The 24071-nt window shown below is 35.3% G+C and overlaps 1 protein-coding gene across 3 annotated transcripts in view; it reads left to right on the plus strand.

Annotated features, from left to right (window-relative positions):
- Positions 1–24071, plus strand: part of MSH1 (MUTL protein homolog 1) — a 255585-nt gene that overhangs the window by 62771 nt on the left and 168743 nt on the right. For all 3 annotated transcript variants that reach the window (XM_089829144.1, XM_089829143.1, XM_089829145.1), the window contains exons 7-8: positions 357–421; positions 19570–19655. In XM_089829144.1, the coding sequence (XP_089685270.1) occupies positions 357–421; positions 19570–19655 (151 nt within the window). The remainder of the gene's footprint in view (positions 1–356; positions 422–19569; positions 19656–24071) is intronic.

Raw genomic sequence — 24071 nt, forward strand, 5'->3', positions numbered from 1 at the left:
TTTCTTTTAAAGATTTGCAATTGTATTAAATTTAGTGGAACTGCATGGACGGTTTCATCAATTAATTTTTGGTTTGATACTTTTATTAATTTTTGGAGCTGAAATATGGTTGATTATCTTACAGTATGAAAGAATGTGCCCGGGAGTTGAATTTTAAGGTTTTTTTTTCTTTATCCATTTTTGGACATGGTTAGGTTTTGTGATTAAATACACTTGGAGCGACTTTCTGTCTTTTTCGTGATCAGTTGACTAATATTTTTTTGTTTTCTCTGTATATTTCAAAACCTTATTATTGAACGGTATCCCAGCATCTTATATATGGTTAGTTGATACTGTGCTCATTTTTATTCTTGCAGTGTGTTGTGGAAGAAGTACAAGGCCCAAGTCAAGCCCGTACTCGTAAAGAGCGTTTCATTTCTGGGTTAGTTGTTTAATCATCATTTGGAATGACACCAATTCTATGATGCATGTTTTTTAGTGTCACTAGCTATAAAGTTTTTTAAAAAAAGATGGAGGGATCACATGGTTTAGGGCATTACATGAATGTGTTTTTATGTAGCAAAGAGATGCAAAGTGACAATGGTATTAGTAGAAATGATCCATCATTAGCATAGATATTTCATAGCTAATTTGTCAGGTTAAATTTTATTCAGTTTCCATGTGGAGCTTAGATGATTGTATGAACACAAACTTCTGAATTTCCACAAGGAAACAAGTTTTTATCTGAAGAAAAGAGTTGTTAAATATTTAAAATAATAGCAAAGCAAGTATTAAACATACCACAAGAACAGAGCCTCATTTATGAAATTTCTTAGGAGAATCCATTGTGGGAAGAAACTCTAAGAGAGTAAATCAATTTGCTTTTTCTTTCCAGTATCTCCTTGCAATCTTGCAAACTTACTGCTTTCACAAGGTCTTTTGGTATACATACACAATGTCTGTAGTATCCTACAATTTTGCATTTTATTTTCTAGTAACTTATTGCAGTCTTACAAATTCACTTCTTTTAGAAGGTTTTCAAGTATTCACACATGATGTCTACAGTATCCTATGCTTGCAATTGTGCCACCACTTGCTGCAATGTACGGGCTTGGATTTGTAGCTTTTCAGCACACTCAACAGTCATAAATTTCACACTCTTTCATGAATCAGGAAAAGCAACTAAGGCTATAATGAATGATTTAACAATAGCCCTCTTAAGATTTCTGATTGTAATTCATCAAGAAAGGGCTGAGGAAGAAGCCTAAAAGCCATAGAACTAGGATAGACACCATTCTCAGTGCTCTGTATATTCCTTTACCTTGTGCAGAACTGCCTTGCCTGTTGGGTCTAATGAAGCCAAAACTGCTACAAGACATTGAAAACTGTATTGTTACAAATGAGCATCCTATTGTTGCTAACAGTTTTGATACCAGGAAAATTATCTCTCATTTCAACTGTCTCAGGAAACTATTTTAATTGGATTGATTCCGAGGTGTTTGAGTCACCTCACAATGATGTACAATCTCCGTGATCACCTCTACATCTTGTATATATTATCTTCTTTCTAAGAATCATCAGATTAGAATCGTTTGAGAATTTGTTTCAAGTTACATACATAGTTTTGTTGACTAGATATAGAAGATGGTGGCTTAGTATGTTAATCTTACTAATTTTCATATGATCCAATTGACATCAATAAATGCTATGAACAAAAGATTATATCGATATCCATAGTTGGCAACAATTAGTCAGTTGGGGTAGTGGAGGGTAGCTGTCATGTCCCTAAATTTTAATGTAAATTTATAATTAAATTAATTAATTAACTAGTCCAAGAATTTAAATAATATTAGGACCTTTAATTAGTTACTTTAATTAAATAATATGGGGCCCAACTTAATATTTGGATTTGTGGTTCCGATTGATTTAATATATCTCGGACCTATTTTTAATTTAGTTTCTGTTGTTAAATGTTGCTGTCGACTATCTTTGTACACCCTCAGAAAGGTTTTCCCCAACAGGTATTTAAGCACGGCTTGTAGGTAGTCGTAGATATGCTTTTGGATTATTTTCTATGTACTGCAAATTCTTGTTGGAGTTCTGGATCATTCGCCATTTCGGAAGTGAAAGATCTTCCCTATTTGGCTTGTGTGGTTTCAGTGGGATTCAATCCTCACCCTATTCCGTTGTTGCATGTATTACTTCGCTCAGATCTGGCAAATCGGAGCACCATCTTTGGCAAATATTAATCAAAGGGTATTTGTGTTCTAATTTCAATTATTATTTGATTCTATTTGATAAATTTGTATCCATAAGTTTAGATTGCATTATTATCACTTCCATTCGTACACCTTTTATCATTCCGCACTTCAAGAGAATAAGCAAACGAACAAGATATCATTGAACGACATCCATGTGTTTCATACAACTTTCCTCTGTTGCATAGTCTCTTGTCCATATGGCTGATTTGTTCTTCCATGCCATACTTCTTCACCACCCTCATCGTACAGTGATTTGCACCATTGTATGGCCACCAAAGCCTCCTCACCGTACGGCTACATTGCCCAATCCACTATATGGCCTCTTCCTTCATCTCCCCGTATGGCTACACTGCCCCAAATCCCCCATACGATCCCTTCATCCTACCATACAGCTACCAAGGACACCGTACGACTTTGATTTCACCTCCTTCTTGCCACTGTACGACGCTCGTAACACTCCTCATTCATACAGAACCAATCCATCTATTGTCATAGGCATTGGATACTAGACGGTACCATTCGAGTTGCATTCCACTGGCATCCGGAGGTCAAGAACATTATAGTGGTATCAGAGCATAAACCGTAGGGAGCATCTCTGAAATTGTTTGGGAATGTGGCGGCATAGCACAGGCAAATGAGGCCGCGCAACATGGGCTATGATCGCACAACATGGGAGCATCTCCGAAACTGTTTGGGAAATTTTCGAAACTTTCGGGAACATTACTGAAACTGTTCGGGAACATTACAATGGTATTAGAGCAGAAATCGTTGGGAGCATCTCCGAAATCGTTTGGGAAAGTGGCTGAGTAGGACGGGCAATTGAGGCTGCGCAGCACGGGAGCATCTTCGAAACCATTCGGGAAAGTGGCAGCGTAGCATGGGCAACTAAGGCCGCGCAGCAAGTGCTGTGAACGCGCAACACGGGAGCATCTCCGAAACCGTTCAGGAAATTTCCGAAACTTTTGGGAACATTACCAAAATCGTTCGGGAACATTACAGTGGTATCAGAGCAGAAGTTGTTGGGAGCATCTTTGAAACTATTCGAGAAAGTGACTGCATAGCATGGGCAACTGAGGTCGTGAAACACAGGAGCATCTCTGAAATTGTTCGGGAAAGTGGCCGTGTAGCACGGGCAACTGTGGCTGCGTAGCACGGGTTGTGACCGCGCAGCACGGGAGCATCTCCGAAACCGTTCGGGAAATTTTTGAAACTTTCGGGAACATTACCGAAACCATTCGGGAACGTTACAGTAGCATTTAATGTTTGAACGACACTGCATCTTTAATAGACATAGGACAAATGACAGCACATTGTAGTTGACATGTAAGGTTTTTAACCCCAATTTTTTCAACTCAACATAGTACATATAGTGCAGTGTTCATTTTGGAAATGATACAGGTTTTGATAGTAATTGTTTAATCTTTGTTTTGTGTCGGTACCCTTACAATGCAGTCTTTGAATCCCTGTATTTCTGAATCATCTTTTGCATAGAGTACAATATTGATTTTTCAAAAAATCTTGCTTGAAAAGGTCTTCTCAGATTGTGTTACTGAAAATAATTCTTTATTTTATGTCTATTCTCTAGACTACTGGTCACATGTGAATTAGAATGAGATAAGGAAAGCATATCACTAATGACATATGGAATACAAACAGAAGCATTTAAAATTACGAGGCAAAGGCATTGATCAGATCTATCTTACTGAATATTTTCATATGATTACAATGTGCATCTACTTGTCTTCTCGATTTATAGTTATTTATGGAATTAAAATTACTGAGAATTTATTAGATGATAGTGTTTGTGGTGATGCAGCGATTGAACTTATGTTTGTAATTTTCATGCAAGTTCCTGACTCTCACATTAGTTTTTGGAACTTACACTTTCTATTGGTCATAGATTGTATAATTTTTGCTTATAGCCATAGAGTTTTCCCTGATTTGTATAGAAGTAAAATTCACTGTTAGTTGGAACACAAAGCTACTGAATTAGCTTGTTTGTTGCCTGTATTTATTAAAGGAATTGAAAATTGGGGTGCTCATCTGTGTTTTTTGTAGGAGTTAACAGTCACTCAACACCACCAAAAAAACCTGCATAACCAAACTAACATCTATAAGAGAGAAAATGGCTAGAACACTTTTCTTCAAAAATGCAAGAATTGTTGATTGAATATGAAATATACAATGATATTCTTTGTTCAATGATGGTATAAATTGTAGGCTGAAATTTCTATAAGTCACTATGACCACAACTTACAAACTGTGATTTTAGACGATGTCATGTGAGATTACTCTCTCCTCTCATTAATAGGGAAGTCTCCCTTCTTACTACAGGTGGCTTCAACAAGGACTTGACTGATACTTATAAGAAAAGGGCGGTTCTCACAAAACATTCCTCTTTTTTCAGGAATGATTTCACAAATACCTTTGGACCAACAATTAAACTTGACCAAAAAAAGATTTGTTGCTACAATAGTATAAGTAGCTTCTATGTTGACATAAGAGCAACAAAGAAGATGCTAGTCTATTTTCTAGTGTGGAATAGTTATAGTAACACAAATTCTTCTACACTTATCCCAAGTGATAACAGTTTTGGGTTACATTGTAAAGCTCAAAGTCTTTTACTGAACGCCTAAATTTTATAAAGATTACTTAAAATTGAGGCTCAAACTCACTCAGCTCTTAGTATCTAAAGCTGATCTATATTATATCAACTCGCCTCTATTGTAGCACAAAGTTTATAAAAGACACAAATAATGAACTCAAAAGATTATGAAAGTAGAGATGAAGTAACTCATTGGGTCAAACATTGAATCATCTATGTAACATTAGAAAACACAAACCATTCACAAGACTCACAACATAAAGTTTGGGCAAACTTGTTCTTTATGATTCACCTTGAAACTTTGTACAATTAAAGTTTTCACTCCACAAGAAATTTCAGCAGTCTACTTGCATAAACAAAACCTGGTTGCGACAATGAAGCCCACTCCTTTATATAGGTGAGCAGTTGGGAGAAAAAGGTGGGAGAACCCTAACAACTTTGACTAATTCTATAACTAATTTTGACTTATTCAATTTACAAGTCGTAATGTTTTTGACTTGCAATTCGATACATGTAGTAGCTTTGCAGGTGAAAGTTCACCTATGATTGCAACTTGCTCTTCGATTACTTGTAATATGTCAACAACAGAAACTATGTAGAAATCATGAAAAATGATTGTCTGCGACACTAGTGGATCTTGAAAGACTATCTATGAAAGCCTTGAATCTACAGATAGACTCCTGCATTGCTCCGGGATCAGGTGCATCTATATGTCATGCTATAATGGTTGTTTTGATGACTGTGTGCACACATTTGGAAATGGCTTTGCCGCTCTCTTCAAGTTTAGCCTAAGCAGACATTAAGTTTTGTGATTATCACTGTAGTTAGTGAACATGAGCTTCTCAATTCTGACATCTAACCTAGTGCGTTTAGCATCGGGAATCCAAACAAATGCAGTGTAGCCAAAAACTTTGAGATGACTGATGCAAGGTTTACAATATGACCAGGCCTCTTCCAGAGTCTATTTCTTGACAGCTAATGTATTTAGTGTGATGTTAAAGCTTGTAGGTTTGTTCATGGAACTGAGAGTGAATTCATTCACCTCAATATCTAGGCGAATCACTTTCATGAGCTCTGATATTACAACATCTTCTGGAATCAGCTCATTACTCTCACTTATTACCCTGCATGTTAGTTCCTCGAAACCCTCGCTGATCATATGTTCTTTCTCTCTGTAGGTAATGGTTGTCTACACATCTGTAACCAGCCCTTCAATCACTTGTCTCTTGTTCGTCATCGAGTCTTGATAATCATGAAACATTTCCCGGGAGGAAATGGCACCATTTAGTGAGCTGACCTTCTTATTAATGCTGATGTGCCATCCCTTTGATGTGAAAATGAAACATATAGATTTATGATATTGCTTTAGTCAATCGTGGTATGAGCAGTGATTAAGTTTGCTAAAGTAACTATCCTATATCTTTGCTGCAGCGACTAAGTTTGTTGAAGCGACTAAGTTTGATGAAGTGACTAAGTTTATTATGCGCCATTTGAGTTCAAAGACAATGACCCTAGTTGAAATATCAATGAAAGCAATTGTATTAAAATGTTTATATTACGAAACTATATGCAGTGGGAGTGATTTGTTTATTTAGAAAAACAGTAATTACAAAGTCTTAGACAGCAATTCACATAATAAGCAAACAAAACAAGACAAAAGTTGAGAAGGCAATCCTTGTGTGAAAGCAACAAATAGCATCTAAAGGTAGCCATCCATAAGAACTAAAACAGTGATCTCCAATATCAAGTGGTGTGTGTTCCATAAAGCAAGTGATTGTATTAAGGAGCGATTATCATGAGAGAAAAAATTTAATATAGATGTATTCTCTGGAGAAACATACATTACATTGGGAAAAATTAATTATTCAAAGCAGCCTTTACATTCTAGAAAGGTATCTTTTTAAAGATGGCAATTTGTTTAAGAGATGTAAGTCAGCGATTAGCATTTACAAGACAAAAGTTAGGAGTTGTTAAAAGAGAGAATATCTATAAAGATAATAAAGATAAAGATAAATTTATTAATGTACAACAAGAGACCACAAAGAGGGTGTAAGGGACTGGAAAACAAATGACGAGGCAACAATCAACAACCAGAGCACCAAACGGTGTCCAAGGAAAGAACAAGAAGAACGGAAAAGAACAAAAGTGTTCTTTTGATGCTGTCGAGTGTGTCCTGTACGAGGCCTCACAAATTTGGTGTGACTAGGAGGGCCAAGCAATTGCTTTGTCCCCTGGGCATAAGATAGAGGTGAAGGAGGTGATGAGCTGGTCTGCAGTTTGTCTTGACGGGAAGTGAAGCTGCAAAGTGTGATCAAAGCTACATGGTCTCCTAGAGATAAAGTACAAGACACCTCTAATTAGTGTATCCGAAAAAATGAAGAAAGGGACTTGCACTTTCTGAACAGGTTTGTAGAACCTCCCCCTGATCTCATAATAGATAGGGCAGCAATACACAAAATGAGTCTCAATCTCTACTTCCCCACGGGGGCAAAGGTGACTGATCTTGTCCTCTGTCAATCTGGTGGTTGGTCTGTACATGTAACCGATGGAAACACACTCTGAAAGATCCCAAATAATTGAAAAGGGCACGAGTCAAATTGTCAAGTGAGATACAAAGGGCGTACAATAACCCTGCCCTGATTATCCATATAGTGTCCAATGTAGAAAGCCATCCTCAGACAGAGCCTCTATAGAGGGTTACTCCATGTCGTGATAATATATTGTGTGTAGATGTTAAGCTTAACATGTTCATTCAAATCCTGTTGAGAGGGATGGAGGTCAGCGGGGTCATACAAAGAGAACTGAAATGGAGGAAGGTGATCCATCACAATCTCCATTGAACCAAGTAGGGTAGAGGCCAGAACGTACCAACAATGGGATCTGCCAGCAAGATCAGGGCCTGCCACTGCCTCAGAAGAGCAATAGGCTAGGTAAGAGCATCTGTGATGACCCTTAGTCAAGTCTGCAAAGTTCCAAAGACGATTAAGAAACCAAACCAAATCAAAGATAATCCTAAGTGTGAAAGAATGAGATCCAAACTTATTCAAAATGATATTTTAAGGAGTGGATCGATGACACCTAATGATGTGTTGAAGAAGAAGGATCTAGACTCTCTCAATCAAAGCCTAATCAGACTCTAGGAGACAGGGCCCCCACATGATAAAGTTGTAGAGGACAATCGACCAGACTAAGGAGTCCAAGAGGTACATCTTAGACGTGGTATCCTGGAAGTGACGTTTGCAACACTATCTTTCTAGGTGTAGCCAGGGAACTAAGCCCCTTATTAACCCAGTGTTGCATGGCAGGTCTCATACTAAAACGGGGTTCAAAGAACTCAACCCCCAGGTAAGTGTAAAAGGATTTGTTCTCAATATGTTCTCCTTGAAAGTAGAAGTAGAGATGCGATGTCTTTAAGCAGTCGAAAACCATCACTTGTGTCTTGTCTAGGTTCACAACTAATTACCCTAAGTCGCAAAAGGAGGCCAAACCATCTTGGAGAGGGGACTGGTGGGGGATAGCATAGAGATGCAATGTCTTTAAGCAGTCGAAGACTATCACTCGGGTCTTGTCTAGGTTCACAATTAATTACCTAAGTCACAAAAGGAGGCCAAACCATCTTGGAGAGGGGATTGGTGGGGGATAGCATAGAGGGTGGAGGTGTGAGAGACTAGAGAGTTGTGATCTAGGGTAGAAGGGGGGAGCATGGCAAGGGAACAAGGTGTGGAAGAAGAATTTCAGAGACTGCAGAAGAGAGTATAGAGGGATCTATAATGATTCGTAAAGAACAACTGCTTCTTGCATCCAAGGAAGTGGATCTAAGCGAGCCTCAACTGGAGGAACGAGTGGGAAAGGCTGGAGAAGGCCAAGCGAATTGAGTGGCAAAAGAACTTGAAGTCCTTGTGGAACCATTGATTCAAGGGACAAGTGCTCATATGCTTGGGGCAACATGAAAGGGAGGAGCTGCAATGGGGAAGGAAGAGGATGACGAACTCCCAAAGTGTAGTTGTGTTGGCTAAATTTTTTGTACATCACCAACTAGGACTTACAAAATTGGGATTTTAGGCAACATATCATGAGATTTGACTCTCCTCTCAGCAATTGGGGAGGCGCCCTTCTTATCGTAGGTGGCTTCAATAGGAACTTAACTGAAATTACAAAAATGATTGTTCTCTTATTCAATTCCTCTTTTTTCAAGAATGATTTGTATACAACTTTAACTTTCCAACTTAAAAAAAAGTGCCTTATTGCTACGATAATACCAGTGAACTTGGAATTGATGTAAGAACAACATCAGGGGCAGCAGTTTACTTTTTATATTTAGTGAAACAAAAATAGAAACCTAAAGTCTCCTGCAGTTGTCCTGAATAAACAATAAGGCGCAAAGTCTCTTACTTGGTACTCTCAAATTTAATAAAAACATTTACAACCGAAGCCCAAAGTCTTCAGCTCTAAGTAATCAGCAACTACTCTCTTTTACAATTTGTCCTCCTACAACACAAAGTCTTCAAAAGTTCAAATTGGCTTTGAATGCAATAGGCAGCTCAAAGTCTGCACAATTAGATTCAAATTACTCTTGATCAAAGCTCCAAAACTCGCAATAAAAATCCAAAAAATGTTGTCACATTACACCTTGAATCAACACAATGTTTGAAAGCAAGTTACTTCTTTTATTAATAGCAATTTGATTTACATCCAAGCACAAAGTCTTAGAATGCACAATACAAATTGACAAAATTTTCTTGCCTAGCCAAAAGATGATTATTTACAATGAGCTCCCTCCTGTATATAAGAAAATAGGAGAAAGAAAGATGGAGGAAAAAGTGGAACAACTTGAACCACCTTGACTTATCTCTAACTAACTACTTTGACTTTATTCAATGTTGCATGCCTAATGCAATTGCAACTTGATTACACCTTATAAATTTGCACATGATACTATCACATGCAATTACATCCTATTTTTCTATGACATGTAATATGTCAATTACAAATAAAATTTTAAGTGTCTTACAAGGCACAAGTTCTATTACATCAAGCGTCTTCATGCTGCTACAAGATGCTCGATATTCTATGATTGTTGTGCTCATGTTTGGTGGAAGCATCTCGAACTGGAGTATGAGTATGCATCCTTGATTGTTTCGTTGAGTGTTCATTGACCAACTTGGAAGCACTTTATACTTGTAATCATTCTTTCACCTCCTTGTAGTCTCCATCATGTGATCACTCTTGCTTCACATTCCTCTTTCTTCTTTGCATGTGTGGGGTTATGTCTGTTGTTGTTATTGAGTTTTCAGAAAAAAGCCATTAATGTTCCTTCAAGCATGGATGGGTCCATTTCTTGTTTTTGATGTGTTAAAACATGGATTTGGGCAAAGTATGAATAGGGAAAGTGTGTGGGATGGTAGCGGACAACAAATGAGCAAATGGGTTAAGCTCATAATGATTGAAAAATGAGTAGAAAAACCAAAAATGAGTTTTTTAGAGTGGATTGCATATGCAGACAATGAGCTTTAAGATGTGCAAATGAAGAGTGAAGTGTAATGAAATGGAAACATGACATGCTTTAATAGGTGTAATTCATACCACGTATCCAACAAGAATGTGGGAAATTCTTCATCCATAAGGCAGCCACATGGAGGTTCATAGAATGCATATTGGTGAGATTTATACTTGCATTCACATGAGGGGAAAATGGTGAACTTGCCTTTCTTTTGAGAACAAGATTTTACACCTGACTGCATATGCAAGTAAATGAAACCTTGCACATGCAACTTGGAGAAGAAGACGAAAGATAGAAGGAGCAACTTCATGTACAAAAGAGATGCAAATCTGAAAATGGAAATGACAAAGATTTGCAAGAACAAACAAAGCAAATATATACAAATGTTTTAAGAAAAATAACCAAGAAAATTTACCTCAACTCCACCAAGAATGAGAAAAACAAGTCCTTATTAATAACTTGAGCAAATCTGAAATAAATCCAAGAGATTTAGGATTTTATATTTGTCCAAAGTGAAAGACCTAAATATATTTCAAAATTCAAACAACATGGCTCGAATTTGGACATGTGGAGATGATTAGAGAGATTAAATGCCCAAAACTTGGAACAAACTTTGACCAAATCAATGCTATATGCAAATGCATTAAAAAATGGCGTCCAAAGCATATCAAGTGATTTAGAAGACTTGAAAGCAAGCTAGGAAGGATAAGAAATGCTTTCAAACTTACCTTGATCCAAACACATGCTGTTTTAATGGTGCAAATTGCTCAAAACTAGGGCTTTTTGAGCGAAAACGTGCCCTAGATGGGTTGAGAAATGAAGAAAACACTTTACAAATTCCCTTTTTGAGTAGTCTTATGTGTTCTTTAGGTGATTTTAGGCAAAAACGACCCATAGATCATAAAAAATGACCAAGTATTCCTCACGATATGAGCATTTGAAGGCTGGAAAATCCATTTTTTGAGAAAAACGGGCAAAATAGTGAAGTTTTTGAGAGCTAAAAACTTGTGTTTTTGGGCTAAAAATCGACACTTTTAGGTGTTTGATTAAAAAGTCTCATGTTATGAAGTGATAACACACTTTTTTGTTGCTTTTGAATGTGAAAAATGTGCCCAAAAACTCTCCATATGCAAGTTGCAAGTTAAAAACAGAATTACATTGTTCAAATGCATATATTATAATGCATGCAATGTACTCCAAAATTACCATTTTGTGTTTTTCATTAAAGACTTAGTGCAAAACACACTTTTAAGGACCATTTACATGTTTTTTAAAGACATGAAATTGGGCAAAAAATCACCACTTTGCTTTGGTGGGTTTTAAAACATGAAAACAAATTGTAAAATGCATGCAGTTGGGCCAAAGAAATGCCACTTTTGCTTATGCTAAGTGAAATGGGTTTTTAAATATTACATACACATGTAATTGGGTCCAAAATTGCCACCTAGTGAATTCACATGTTATTAAAATATGTATTTTAACTTGAAAAGTCCATTAAGTGGTAATTTTAAAAGATGTATATGCAATAGGTTAGAAAAACCCCATTTAAATGTATTAATATATATAAAATAAACTTATACATGCAAAAACATATGTAAATGAGTTTGATTTTTCCACTTACATTGATTTAATAAGTTTTAAATATGCAAATGCATATGAAACACTCACTTAGCACATTAACATGTGTTATTGCATTGAAAAAGTCCATTTAAATTAATGTTGGGACTTATATTTTATTGGAAATGAGTTTTCACATAGTGATTTGCATGTTGATGTATGCAATATGTAATAAAAATCTGACTTTATGCACTTAAGTTGTCTCATGTAACTATATTTAATATTTAACTATACTTTTTAATAAAGTAACATGAAAAACAGTCTTGAAAAAGACAATATTTATAAAACATAAAAAACTATGGTCAAACCAACTCAGAATGAGCTGAAATTTTAAAATGGACCACAAAATCCACTTTAAATACCAAATATGATCTTATATCGTGCAATTGCCAATAAAAGGCCTATTTTTACAAGCTTTTGAATAAAAATATGCAATTGACGTGAGAAACTCCAATTTTCCCTTATTTCTTGAGCTAGACAACTCCAATTTGGTAGAATTCCGAGGGCTATTAACCTAAGGCAAAAATAAGACTAAAAACTATTTCCAAGACCAAGAAAAGGAAAGAAAAGATGCGAAAGTTTGCCAAAAAATGAGTGTTTGCAGTTAGAGTAGAAAACTCTTACTAATAAACAATTGGGGATTCAACTCGATGGATACCTTCAAAAGAACGCATAGATAAAGCAAAATAAAGCACAATGCAGGGATAACAAAGTGTCTTTATGATACTTTATCGGTATGTTAAAACAAAGAGGATGTGCCTACGAATCCAAGAGAAAATTCCATAGGGTTGCCTCAATTTTGTGATGTCAAAATTGAGGACAACAAGTTGTAAGTGAATCACACATGGAGGGAGCATCACCAAAATCTTTAAAGGAATCCTAGGGGAGGAGCTGTCTAAGGTGGTAGATGAAGAGGTCACAGTCACTCTCAGTGTAATATCCCTTGCTCAAACTGATTGAGTTTAGCTCAAGGAATATTGTCAAACACTTGCATGCTGCCTTTCTCTTTTTTGATTTTTTTGTGTTTTAGATTGTTTGATATAATTTGAATGATGCTAAGAAATTTAGAATGTTCGCAAATTATATTACAGTGCCTCTTACAATGAACTAATATGCAAGTGCAGTTCTTTTTGGTATTTTTTTAATTCATATACATGGAAACTAGATATGGAATACATACCTACAGCCAACTAACATTTTTACAAACAATTGGCATTCAACTATTATGTTGATCATATATGCTATTAGATGGACATTTTGTCAAACAAATGACATATAACATATATCTCCTTTATTGAATTCATTCCCATGTACAATGTTGCTATGAGTTTGCCAAGGCAAACAAGCTTACAATAATGACTACAACAATGCCAAATTTGATTCTGAATTATCACTTACAACAACAAAATTATATGCCTAAAATTACAATGCTAACCACTAATAGCTGCAAGAAGAACCTAGTAATAGTGATGCCCAAGGATGGAGATGAAAGTTGCAATTGAAATCAAGCATAAGTACTGTAGCATGACATTGTTCACGCATATTGTTTAAGCACAATTAGAACTCTAGAATAAAGCTCTTGTGAATGCCAAATTCAGTGGATATTTCACCTCCTCAAATGGTTGCAACACTAAAGAATTGACGCTCTCCAATGGCTAACTAAAATCAGAAACGCTTAGTTTCTTCTCCCAAGTTTATATCAAATGCAATTGACAATAATCGAATGTTTAACAATGAAGCTCTTGCCTCTATTTATTCTTTTTCTTCACCCTTCTAGAAGGAAATAAAATATTATTTAATTGCATTCTCTAGAAGCTTCCCCCATTTCAAGGCAACAATTAGTTGTACTTCTAAAAAATGCACTCTCCAGAAGCTTCCCCCTTTCCAATACAATAATTAGTTGTGCTAGAAAATTAAATTAATTAAATATAAAGTCACCTTTTGATTTTAATTTATTTAATGACTTTATAAGAAATTAATTTAATTAGTTTCTCCTTATTTCTCCACTTAGCCTTCGGAGAATGTAAAGGCTAATAACTCCATTGAGATGCTAAAAAGATTGGGACATTACACTTGGTGAAGCAAAAGTAGGTGTAGGTGGGGGGGTCGCCTCATGAGGGGGGAGGGGGCAGTGGCGTGGGGGGAGGGGAGATCCTGAGGGTAAGTCTAAGGAGGGCTTGATTATTGGGAAACAATGAATTGGTTGATGGAGGGGATGAGGGAAGCACATGAGAGAGCGTAGTCCACTACACTCATGTCGCTGCAATGAGGCCATTAGGTGAATAAAATGAAGCCAGGGAAGTAGGAAAGCCCATTCAGGATCACCAAGTCCAAGGACTTGCAGAGATGGACTAGATGACTAACGAAGAAGACTATGGTGATTTGTATTTGTCTTCTCAAGAGGTTTGATTTGTTTTGCTTCTAAAGACATGTTTCATTTAAATAGTTGCCTCCTAGTGTTAAAAAGATGATAGGTAGATTCGATAAGAGGAGTGTGAGAACAATGTAATGCAGATTAAAAAAGAAAAGATATGGGAATAGTTGTATCAGATTTGTGAAGGTCTTATGAGACTTTGTGAGGAGGGTTCATGCAAAGGTTAGAAGACTTTGCAGCATACTATGAACTTGAATTGTGTTGAAGAAAGTATTGTGAAGTTTTTTGTCATGCCCAAAATACGAGGGCAAAAACACACCAATTTTTTTTTAAAGTTAAAAATTAACATACTCTAAGTTTGATATATTTGTGTTCATAGTTAAAGTATAGGTTCTCTACAAAACATCTTAAGTTAATCACTCAGGTTTTAAAACAACTAATTTCAATTAATTAAAAGACTTCATATTTTACAAATTTTAATTACACTTTAAATATTACATCTCTAGAGCAATAGTAAAACCATAATTTACCATCATTTAAGTCCTATTAACTTTGATCATTTATTAATCTATTTAGACAATATTAATCAATAATAAAAATTCACTTATTCCAAAAAAAACATTTAAAAAAAATACAAGACTAATCATTTGATAATGAACTTGATATTAAGATAACGTCTATCACAAAATTTAAACAAACTTTATTAAAACCTTATTCTAATATCAATTTGATTGAATTAAGGATCTATTCTAAAGTAATACTAATAATAATGATAATAGTAATATATTTAAAATTAAATACACTAAAATCTAAACTAAAATAACATGAATAAAACTTAACTAATTTAAACAAAAAGAAATAGACAATTGAAATAGAACTACACAATATGATCTATCTAAATATTAATACTTATAAAAGAAAAACTAACCCCAACTACTACTTACCTCTAACTTGAAACCCAAAAACTTTTCTTTTCATTTAAACTACTTACTAAACTAAGCTAAGTTATAACAAAAACATTGACTAACACTTAATCAAAAAAAAAAAATACTAATCCTAACAAACTAACGTTAATAACATACTAATCTAAAGTTTTGTTTAAAAACTAAAATAACCCTATACTATCCCAACCCCCCGACCTAAGCACCTACTCCAGCAAGTGGGAAAAGCACACCTCCCAAGCTTGGGCGCTTCCCAAGCGCATGTCCAAGTGGGAGAGATCAGCACGGAAACAAACGCATGGAAGAAAGGGAGGTGGGTAAAAGGTTTTAACATTGATTTGACTTATTCTTTTATGATACAAGTCTCCATACTCAAAAGCAAACCTGCCCCACTTTACCAAGCGCTGCACAAACCATAAAGAGGTCAGAGTTTTCCCCTCTTTCTCTCACATCACATCAAGCCTGGGTCAAAATTCGCTGGCAGCAAAGGATGAAAGAAAGTTTGTTTAAACCTAAGTGCATGGTCATCAACTAACATGCTTGCCTCCCATTGGTTTATGAAATACCATTGCCAAGTGAAAATCTTGAGGGGTACGAGAGGGTACTAAATAAAAATGCAGACTTTTTTTAGGGGCTTGAATCAACGTCCAAAAGGAAAACAAGTGGTATGAGTAATGTCAAAAGTTTTCTTGGTGGGATGGGGGTAGAGATAAGGAGTTAACTATTAAAGTTAAGTAGGTAGATAAATTAGGATATTTTAGATATAACAATAGGTATTATCTTTTAGTATTCTATATTGTTTTTGTTTATTTTATTTTTTTGAATTTAAATTTATAACAGAGAATCAACAGAGAATATTCTCTGTTTTCACGTGGGGAATTAATTTATATGCCCATACAAAATCCAGAGAGTTTTTTAACTCTTTGGGGGGCAATTTTTTTTTTAGTCTATTTGTCTAAGTGATGATTTACAAGCAACTTATATTATTATTTTTTTAACAAGGGGAATATATTTTGAATGGATTTAAAACATTGATTCAATAGTTTGTGTCACAATAATACAAAATTTATTTGATCTTCTAATAAGTACAAACTTGAATTGAAATATCAACCATACCCATTTTTCTTTCCTTAACATAATTGAACTCAAAATTTGCATAATTGAATGTCATCCTTTTATCTCATTTTTTTTGATGTGCATCCATATAACTGAAAATTACAATTAAATCTCATGATAAGCAATATTACTCGACCACTATTTTATTGGCAAACCTGATTCAAAGGCTCAGCCGGGAAAGAACCAAAAAGAAAACTCGGCATCGTTGCCATTGCAACAAAGTTTTGAAATACAAATTACATAGGATTCCAATCTCAAAATTTACAACAATTTAATTGAATTTCCTTCATGACCCTCATCAAGGGTTCCATATCAATTTCGGCAACACATTTCTAAGAACCGTGGAGAGAACAGAATTTGATCAGGTGTCAACAAGCATCACCAAAAGACAAATCAAACATGCATATTCATACTAGGTTTTCACAACAAGATTCACAATGAATCAAAACTAGGGAAAGGTGGATTTTTCCAATAGGAGATGTCAGACACAACACCAAACCAGGTGCCCAATCGGGGCTATAAATCAAGAACTTCCGTTTTTCCACTCTTACATGCCAAAACTCATACGTGGTTTGTGCTGACAAGTAGGGGCCCATAACAACTTACCCTCTCTCCCTTTTTTTGTCCTGAGAAGAGACTCTACACTGTTGGAGTCCAATTAAAAGGACCTTTCTTGAAATTGGTCACTTCTGTCCTATCCAAGAGTGAGTAATACCAAAACACTCATACAAGAAAACTTCAAAATTCAAACATAAACATGAAAGAAAAGCATTCAAGAACATGGTTTTCAATCCTCCCCAACATACCCAACATACATACAAGCATCCAAACAACAACATAGTAGCATAAGCATGAAATAAGCATGAAAATCTGAACAAGGGAGATGAAGAACTCCTACCTTCACAAAGAGGTAATGGCAAATAAACAATTTGAGTAGAGTTTTTCCCTTCCTTGCCTTCAATCTTCCAAGACTCTTCTCTAAAAGTAGAGATTAGGTAACAACAAAAACTACTCAACAAAGGGCCCCTAAATAAGATCTAAACTCAACCACTAAAAAGGGCAATAACTTCCTCTACTTACCTACAAATCTAGAAGTTTCTAACTCAACCAATCCTAGGGTTAACCACTCAGTGGAGTTGAGGTAATGCAACTCATGATAACCACTTCCAATTTTCGCACAAAGGCAAAAATAGACTTTTTGAGTGACCTCAAAAGTCAATAAAAGGGGCTTAGGAGGTGGAAAATACCCCCAACCCATACCCATACCCCTTGGGTATAAATATTTCATGTTTTAAAGGTCTTAGGAATAGATTTGGAAAGAAACAAAAGCTAGGAAAAATTAAGACCATCTAACAACTCTAAAATGCAGATTAAGCACTAATCCGGATTAGGGGTGACTAAACTCGATTAAGAAACAAATTAGCAAAAAGACACTAACTTAATTCGACTTAGGTCCAAAGGTTACACAGATAACCCTAGCTAGTTTGTTGGAATGCGAATGCAAATTCACGAGTGTCAAGTGACACTAAAAGAACATAGTTACGAAACATTCACAATTACTGAACACGGAAAGATACATTCATACATCTCACAATATAATTAAGTTACGAACAACAAGGTTTCCACAAATAGCACATAGGCATCAGTTCCGTTCCTCCGTCGGGTTTCTTGGCAAAAATATCCTGCACACTCATTGCACACATCAGTAGTCCCATAAAATCACATGCACATATGTATATACGTATCAGGGAATCACTTAAGTTAAAAACATACATCTATAAATCAGTCAGGGTTTCTATCATCTTACTCAATTCTTAACCATTAAAATCTCTTAATCAAAGTGTTAATCCTACATTTACTTATTTCATCAACATACATATACTTAAAACATTAAATGACGAACATCAAATATCTGAAAGTAACATCACACAACATGAAATAATATACTATGTTCAAAGCATCAGAAAATGTCCCGACATTTCGAGTCGTGAGTATCAAAATAATAATAAGGTATCACTATGCTACTATGGGTCGGGGCGAGGCCTCACATTTTTATGACAGGTTTATAAAGTTTTATGAGAAGATTCAAATCAATGACGGATTTATTGTCACCGTAAGAGTAATTTGAAGAAGAGAATTTGTGGAAGAAAAGGATTTTAATTAAATATTGTAGAAGCAACATTGAAAAGTTGGAAAATTGAATGAGTAGTTGGTGCCTCGAAGACAATGAGAGGTTGGTGCCTCTATAGGCAAGTGCTCATGAATAGAATGAGAGGTTGGTGCCTCTAGTAGGTTAAACCTACAAACTTTGTTAAAAAACAAATTACATAGAAAGCATTAATTTGTGTGGTTTTCTTTTGTTAGGGTGTCCACGTATATCTTGTGTTCTATTTGTGTTACATTATAGTTAGATCTCATATGAATGTTAATATGCAATGAATATGTTTTGAGATTAAGTTGGAAAATAAAAGTTATTTGTTATACAGATTAACACCCCCACTCTCCTCATATAACCGTGTGCTCATCAATTGGTATTAGAGATGGATCCTTCAGAAAAATCTAAGCACTTGAAGGTAAACCAAGATAGCACATATAACAAAGAAATATGGAAATATTAAGTAGGATATTAATAACAAAGCACCAAAAATAAGTGATGAAGTGATCAAATGGACACTTTTGGAAATACATGATGAATTCCTTGGAAGAACCTATTGTGATGATTAGGACTCATATGATGAAAATGGTGCAAAGAATGAAAGGGAAATAGATACAGTGAAAGAAAATGAGGAAGATGAAGAAAAGGATCTTAAGGAAGCACTCAGTTATACATATAGAGAAATTGAGAAGCCTAAGAAAAGAAACTTGAAGCAAGGGTTACAAATTCAGGATTACAATGAAGCCAAAGAAACATTATCATGAAGTCTTGAATAGTCTAAAGAGATGATCATGAAGCTCAATATCTTCCATTTAACTTCCATATCTTCTATTGTTAAAGTATTGAACTTGTGCAAAAATATTTAAGACACTGCTAACTAAATAAATCTGTGATTTTATCCTTTTTGAAACAGTATCAATTTTTAGGAAGTTTTATTTTCAAAAGTAGTTTTAACTTTAGAATATCAACACCGAGATTTAAGAATTCTAAACAAATGTAATTATTTTTTCTGTTGTGACAGACATTCGCGTCCAGGTAGCCCATATGTATATGGACTTGTAGGAGCTGATATTGATGTGGAGTTCCCTGAACCAGTGCCTGTAGTTGGTAATGCTACTACTGAGTCATTTAAATTAAGGCTTTTGTCCATTTCAATTCTTCTATCCAAAGATTTGTTAATTCCAATTGTTACGATGGAAGTTGGAATTTGAAATTTATTTTCTGTTGTTCCGTTTAAAGGATATCACCATTTTTAGGTTGCAGCACAATTTTCGTAAATGGTGATATTATATTGGTTTGTGCCCAATGAGTTTTGTATATAATTACAATTGAGGTTTTTTTTTTGATACACGACAATGTTTGACTTATGATGGTTGATTCTTCGTTGGTTTGTCTTTATATGCCTCTATTTGTTTTCTTATATGTGAAACTTGATAGTCACATACTAATCATGTTTTCTTGGCATGCTTCCTTAGCCTGTAGTTTCTTTTCTCGGTTTTCATTGGAGATGTAGTATAAGTTTCAATTTTGGCACATGTGTGCGTTCTAGTAGCATGCAAGACGAAACATCAAAACTTGTATTTGCATGTGTAGCAGTGTGAAGAATCGCTCATAGTGGAGCACCTCTCAAAGAGGAAGCAGAGGCCTTAACACCACATGCTTTTGATCTTGCTGAGATAATTGCATTCATTCAAGACAATGGATGCGATGGAAGCAGATTGACAAAAATGAGGTTCTGCAGAGGGAAACTGATGATGAGGGAGAAACATTGTTGGTTAACAGATTTTTCTTTCTTGAAGTAATAAACAAATGACTATATTTTTTTGCAAAAATAAAGACAAACTATTAACAAACATTTGGGTAAACTGTTAATTAGTTTCCCTCTAAATTCTGATAAGGCACAGCTCCCTTGGTATGATAAAGTATTTAAATTTCCCAATTTTTTAAAATGAAGTACGCTCAGATGGGAAGTAGTAAAGGCAACTAACACTTGCTTATCACTATGCCACAACTATGGAAAAAATTCAAAATAAATAGAATAATCTGAAAACATCAACATTAACATCAGAGGCTGTAGGACTTCTTGAACGTAATCACCACTAATATCCAATGCAGAGATTAAAATATTAATAAAACAATGAAAATCTTCAAACTTTAAAACTAAAGGCTTATTGAAACCTCAAGATAGATGAACATTACTTATATGAATGACAGTATTCACAAAGGAAATGACATTCAAAATTGCTTAAGCTAACATAAAAGCATCTAAGCAAATATTCAATTTCCATGCACACAGACACAAAATTTCTTTGAAGCACAGCAAATTTTCTTTGATCTTCCCTCTGATCTAGTCTCACCCTTGCACTGCAATGGAACGAGGATAAAAAATTTCAGACCCTTCAATAGTCCATTAACTACATATTTATAATGTCTTAATTTGTAACAACCGAAAGTCTTTTAAAAACTGATTCTTAAAAGAAATCATTTGAATAAAGTTTTAAATACATGAGAATTTCTAGAATATTAAAACATTATTAGCATAAAGAAAGTGGCCATGCTTGAGGTGGCGCTTGGTGGGAATCCACATTGGCTTTATCCATTTGGTCTTGTAACTATGTTCTAATCGATCCTTGTAATTTTTCAGACCTTGTACTACTACCAGGATTCTTTTAGGGTGACAGATGAAGATGTTTTAAGTTCTAAGCTTCCATAGGGCTTTGTTAATATGTACTTTATCAACTCTAGCTAAAAAGTTTGCAAGCTGCCCGTTATACCAGAATAATACAGAATCTATTCTTTCTAGCAGCACCAAATTCTCTTTGTTGGAGGTGCTTTCACCTGATAACGCATCAATTATACTTTGGAGTTCACTTTTAATCTCATTAACAGTGGCGTTACTTGTGTTATCGCTCTTTTCAATCTGACAACTGACATGTTTGAACTTCCGTATGATATTAGTAACTTATTTTGTTGGGGTCCAAGGTGTTTAGCTTGGTTGAAGCAACACGTTCTCATTGTAGAGGTCCTGGTTCAAATCCTAATAGGGACATTTTTGTGGAGATCTAAGTTGTGACTCCTAGTCTTCCATTGGTTGTATTTGTCTCATTGTAAAAGGTGGATTCTAAGTTGTGACTCATTGTCTTCCAATTGTTGTTTCTAGCATAGTTGGCAAAATTGTAATTCAATCTGTGATTAGATACAAATCAGAGAGTTTATTTGCTGGGTGAGTTTTTCACGAAACAAATCGCAGATTCCAGAAATCATTCGGCCCAAAAAACTCGTAGAGTAATTGGCAAGTTTTTCCTAAAAGCTTGCAATTGTTTACACAAATTCGGCCACGCATGATTTCCATTGATATAGGCCAAAAACATTCTTTTTCCCAACACCAGTTTTGTTTTGTGCATTTGAAGGCTTGAAGAGGGGAGAGAAGAAGGGTTCCAAGGCATTTTTAGGTGATTGCAAGCTATTGAAGGCATATTTGAGTGGATTTGTAGAGGATTCCAACCGGTTTTAGAAGACAAATCTCTTTCCTAGGTAGGTTTGCTGAGATTGTTTTTATAGTTCAAAAAAATGTTCTATTGTTTACTTGTTGCTAGTAAATGAATTTAAATCATTTGAAAGCATTTCAACTCTATGTTTGAATCATTTGAAGGCCATTCAGCTCTATGTTTGACAATTTATTTTGAAGAATATGTAAGATTTTTTAAAAAGTTAAAAACAAACCCTAGCTATTTGTTTAGTTTGTTTCGTTCATACTCATAGATTTAAGTTCTAACTTTGTTTATTCATTTTTCTCTAAATTTATATGTGTAGGGCAGCAGTTAAGCATTTAAAAAGCATGACAAGTTCATAGGAAGAGTGGCCACAAACTCCATGCCCATCTGGATATATAGGCACTCGGCCTAAAAAATGCAAGAGATAAGACATGGCGATATGCCTATGAAGCTCCAAATGATGTTGGTAATGTTATATTCATTCCATGCAAAAAACTTATTTTTGGATGCATAAACTGCATCAAGTACCACCTTGCAGGCATAAAGAAACATGATTCAACTCCTCATCTCAAGGTAACTGATGAAGAAAAAAGATTCATTAATGCCCTACTTGCAGTTGCTGAAGAGGAAAAAATGAGTAGGGAGGGGGGCAAATTAGCTATGAGGGCAGCCATAGCTAATATCAAGGAGCTCCTATTGATATTCAAGAAGAAGAAGAAGAAGCACTTGAGAACATAGTGGAATTTCTTCGTGGCCCGCGGATCCGCAAACAAAGTGTGTCTTTTGTTGGTTCCACTCTTACATTACCTAGTTCTTCATCACCATCTGCATCAGGGATAGAGATTTATTTTGTGTCCAGGAACACAATTGGATCACAACCATCATTAGAGGGCATTGGATGGAACAAGGAGGTGCATGAGAAAACTAATATTGTAGCAGCTGATTTTGGTTTTTCAACAACATTTTAATATATGTGGCTGATAGTCCCTATTGGTTGAATTTGGTGAACACAATTTCCATATAGGGCAAAGGGTACAAGCCCCCTTCTTGCAAGGATTCGAGTGGAAAGTTAGTATTTTACTATTTAGTAACTGTAAATCATTGAAATCCACTTGAGTTTATTGTTATATTTTAACTCTTAATTGGTATTTTCTATTTCTTACTAACACTTTATTACACCTAAATTTTGTAGGTTGCTTGACAATGCGGTTGATAGGGCAAGAGTATTGATAGAAGACCAAAAGAAATTGTGGAAGAAATACGACTGCACTATTTTATCAATGGGTGGACAGATGGAAGACGTAGAACCATTATTAATTTATTGGTTGCTTGCAAAGATGATGTGGTGTTTTTACTAATCTTTAGGTAAAATCCTCCAAGAGAGGCATCCCACACTTTTTTGGTCACCTTGTGCAACAGATGTCCTTGACCTTCTTTTGGAAGACATAGGAAAACTTGAATGGGTGAGTCCAATTGTGGAAGATGCAAGGCAAGTCACCAAATATATCTATAATCAACGATGGGTTCTTAGTTTGATGAGAAGGATCACTCAAGACAGATTTGGTGAGACCCGCTATAGCAAAGTTTGCAACGGTGTTCTTGATGTTGCAAAGTATTATCGACACAATATTGCCTCTGAAACAAATGTTTGTCTATGCTGATTGGTTGCTTTACAGTACTCAAAGAAGCCTGAAGGAGAGGTTGTAGCATGAATAGTCTTTGATGATAAGTTTTTTGGAAAGGCTACTGAGATTGTGGAGGTTACTTCTAGAATCAAAACATTATTGTTTTAGTTGAGTTTAATAATGTAACTTACTATGATAGTAACTAATTTGTATATTTTTAATTTCAAATGTAGATGCCCATGGTTAGAGTCTTGCACATATGTGTTGGGCAACAATCCCCATTGGGATGTCTTCATGAGGCCATGGACAAGGCCAAATAGGCTATTAGAAATTGCTACCATGCCAACAGACTCAAATTTGACCCCATTTGGTAAATAATTGATAGGAGGTGGAACAATATGCTC

This window comes from Cupressus sempervirens, chromosome 5, assembly GCF_028749045.1.
Source record: "Cupressus sempervirens isolate cs-2001-9-10 chromosome 5, ASM2874904v1, whole genome shotgun sequence".
NCBI classification, from domain to species: domain Eukaryota; kingdom Viridiplantae; phylum Streptophyta; class Pinopsida; order Cupressales; family Cupressaceae; genus Cupressus; species Cupressus sempervirens.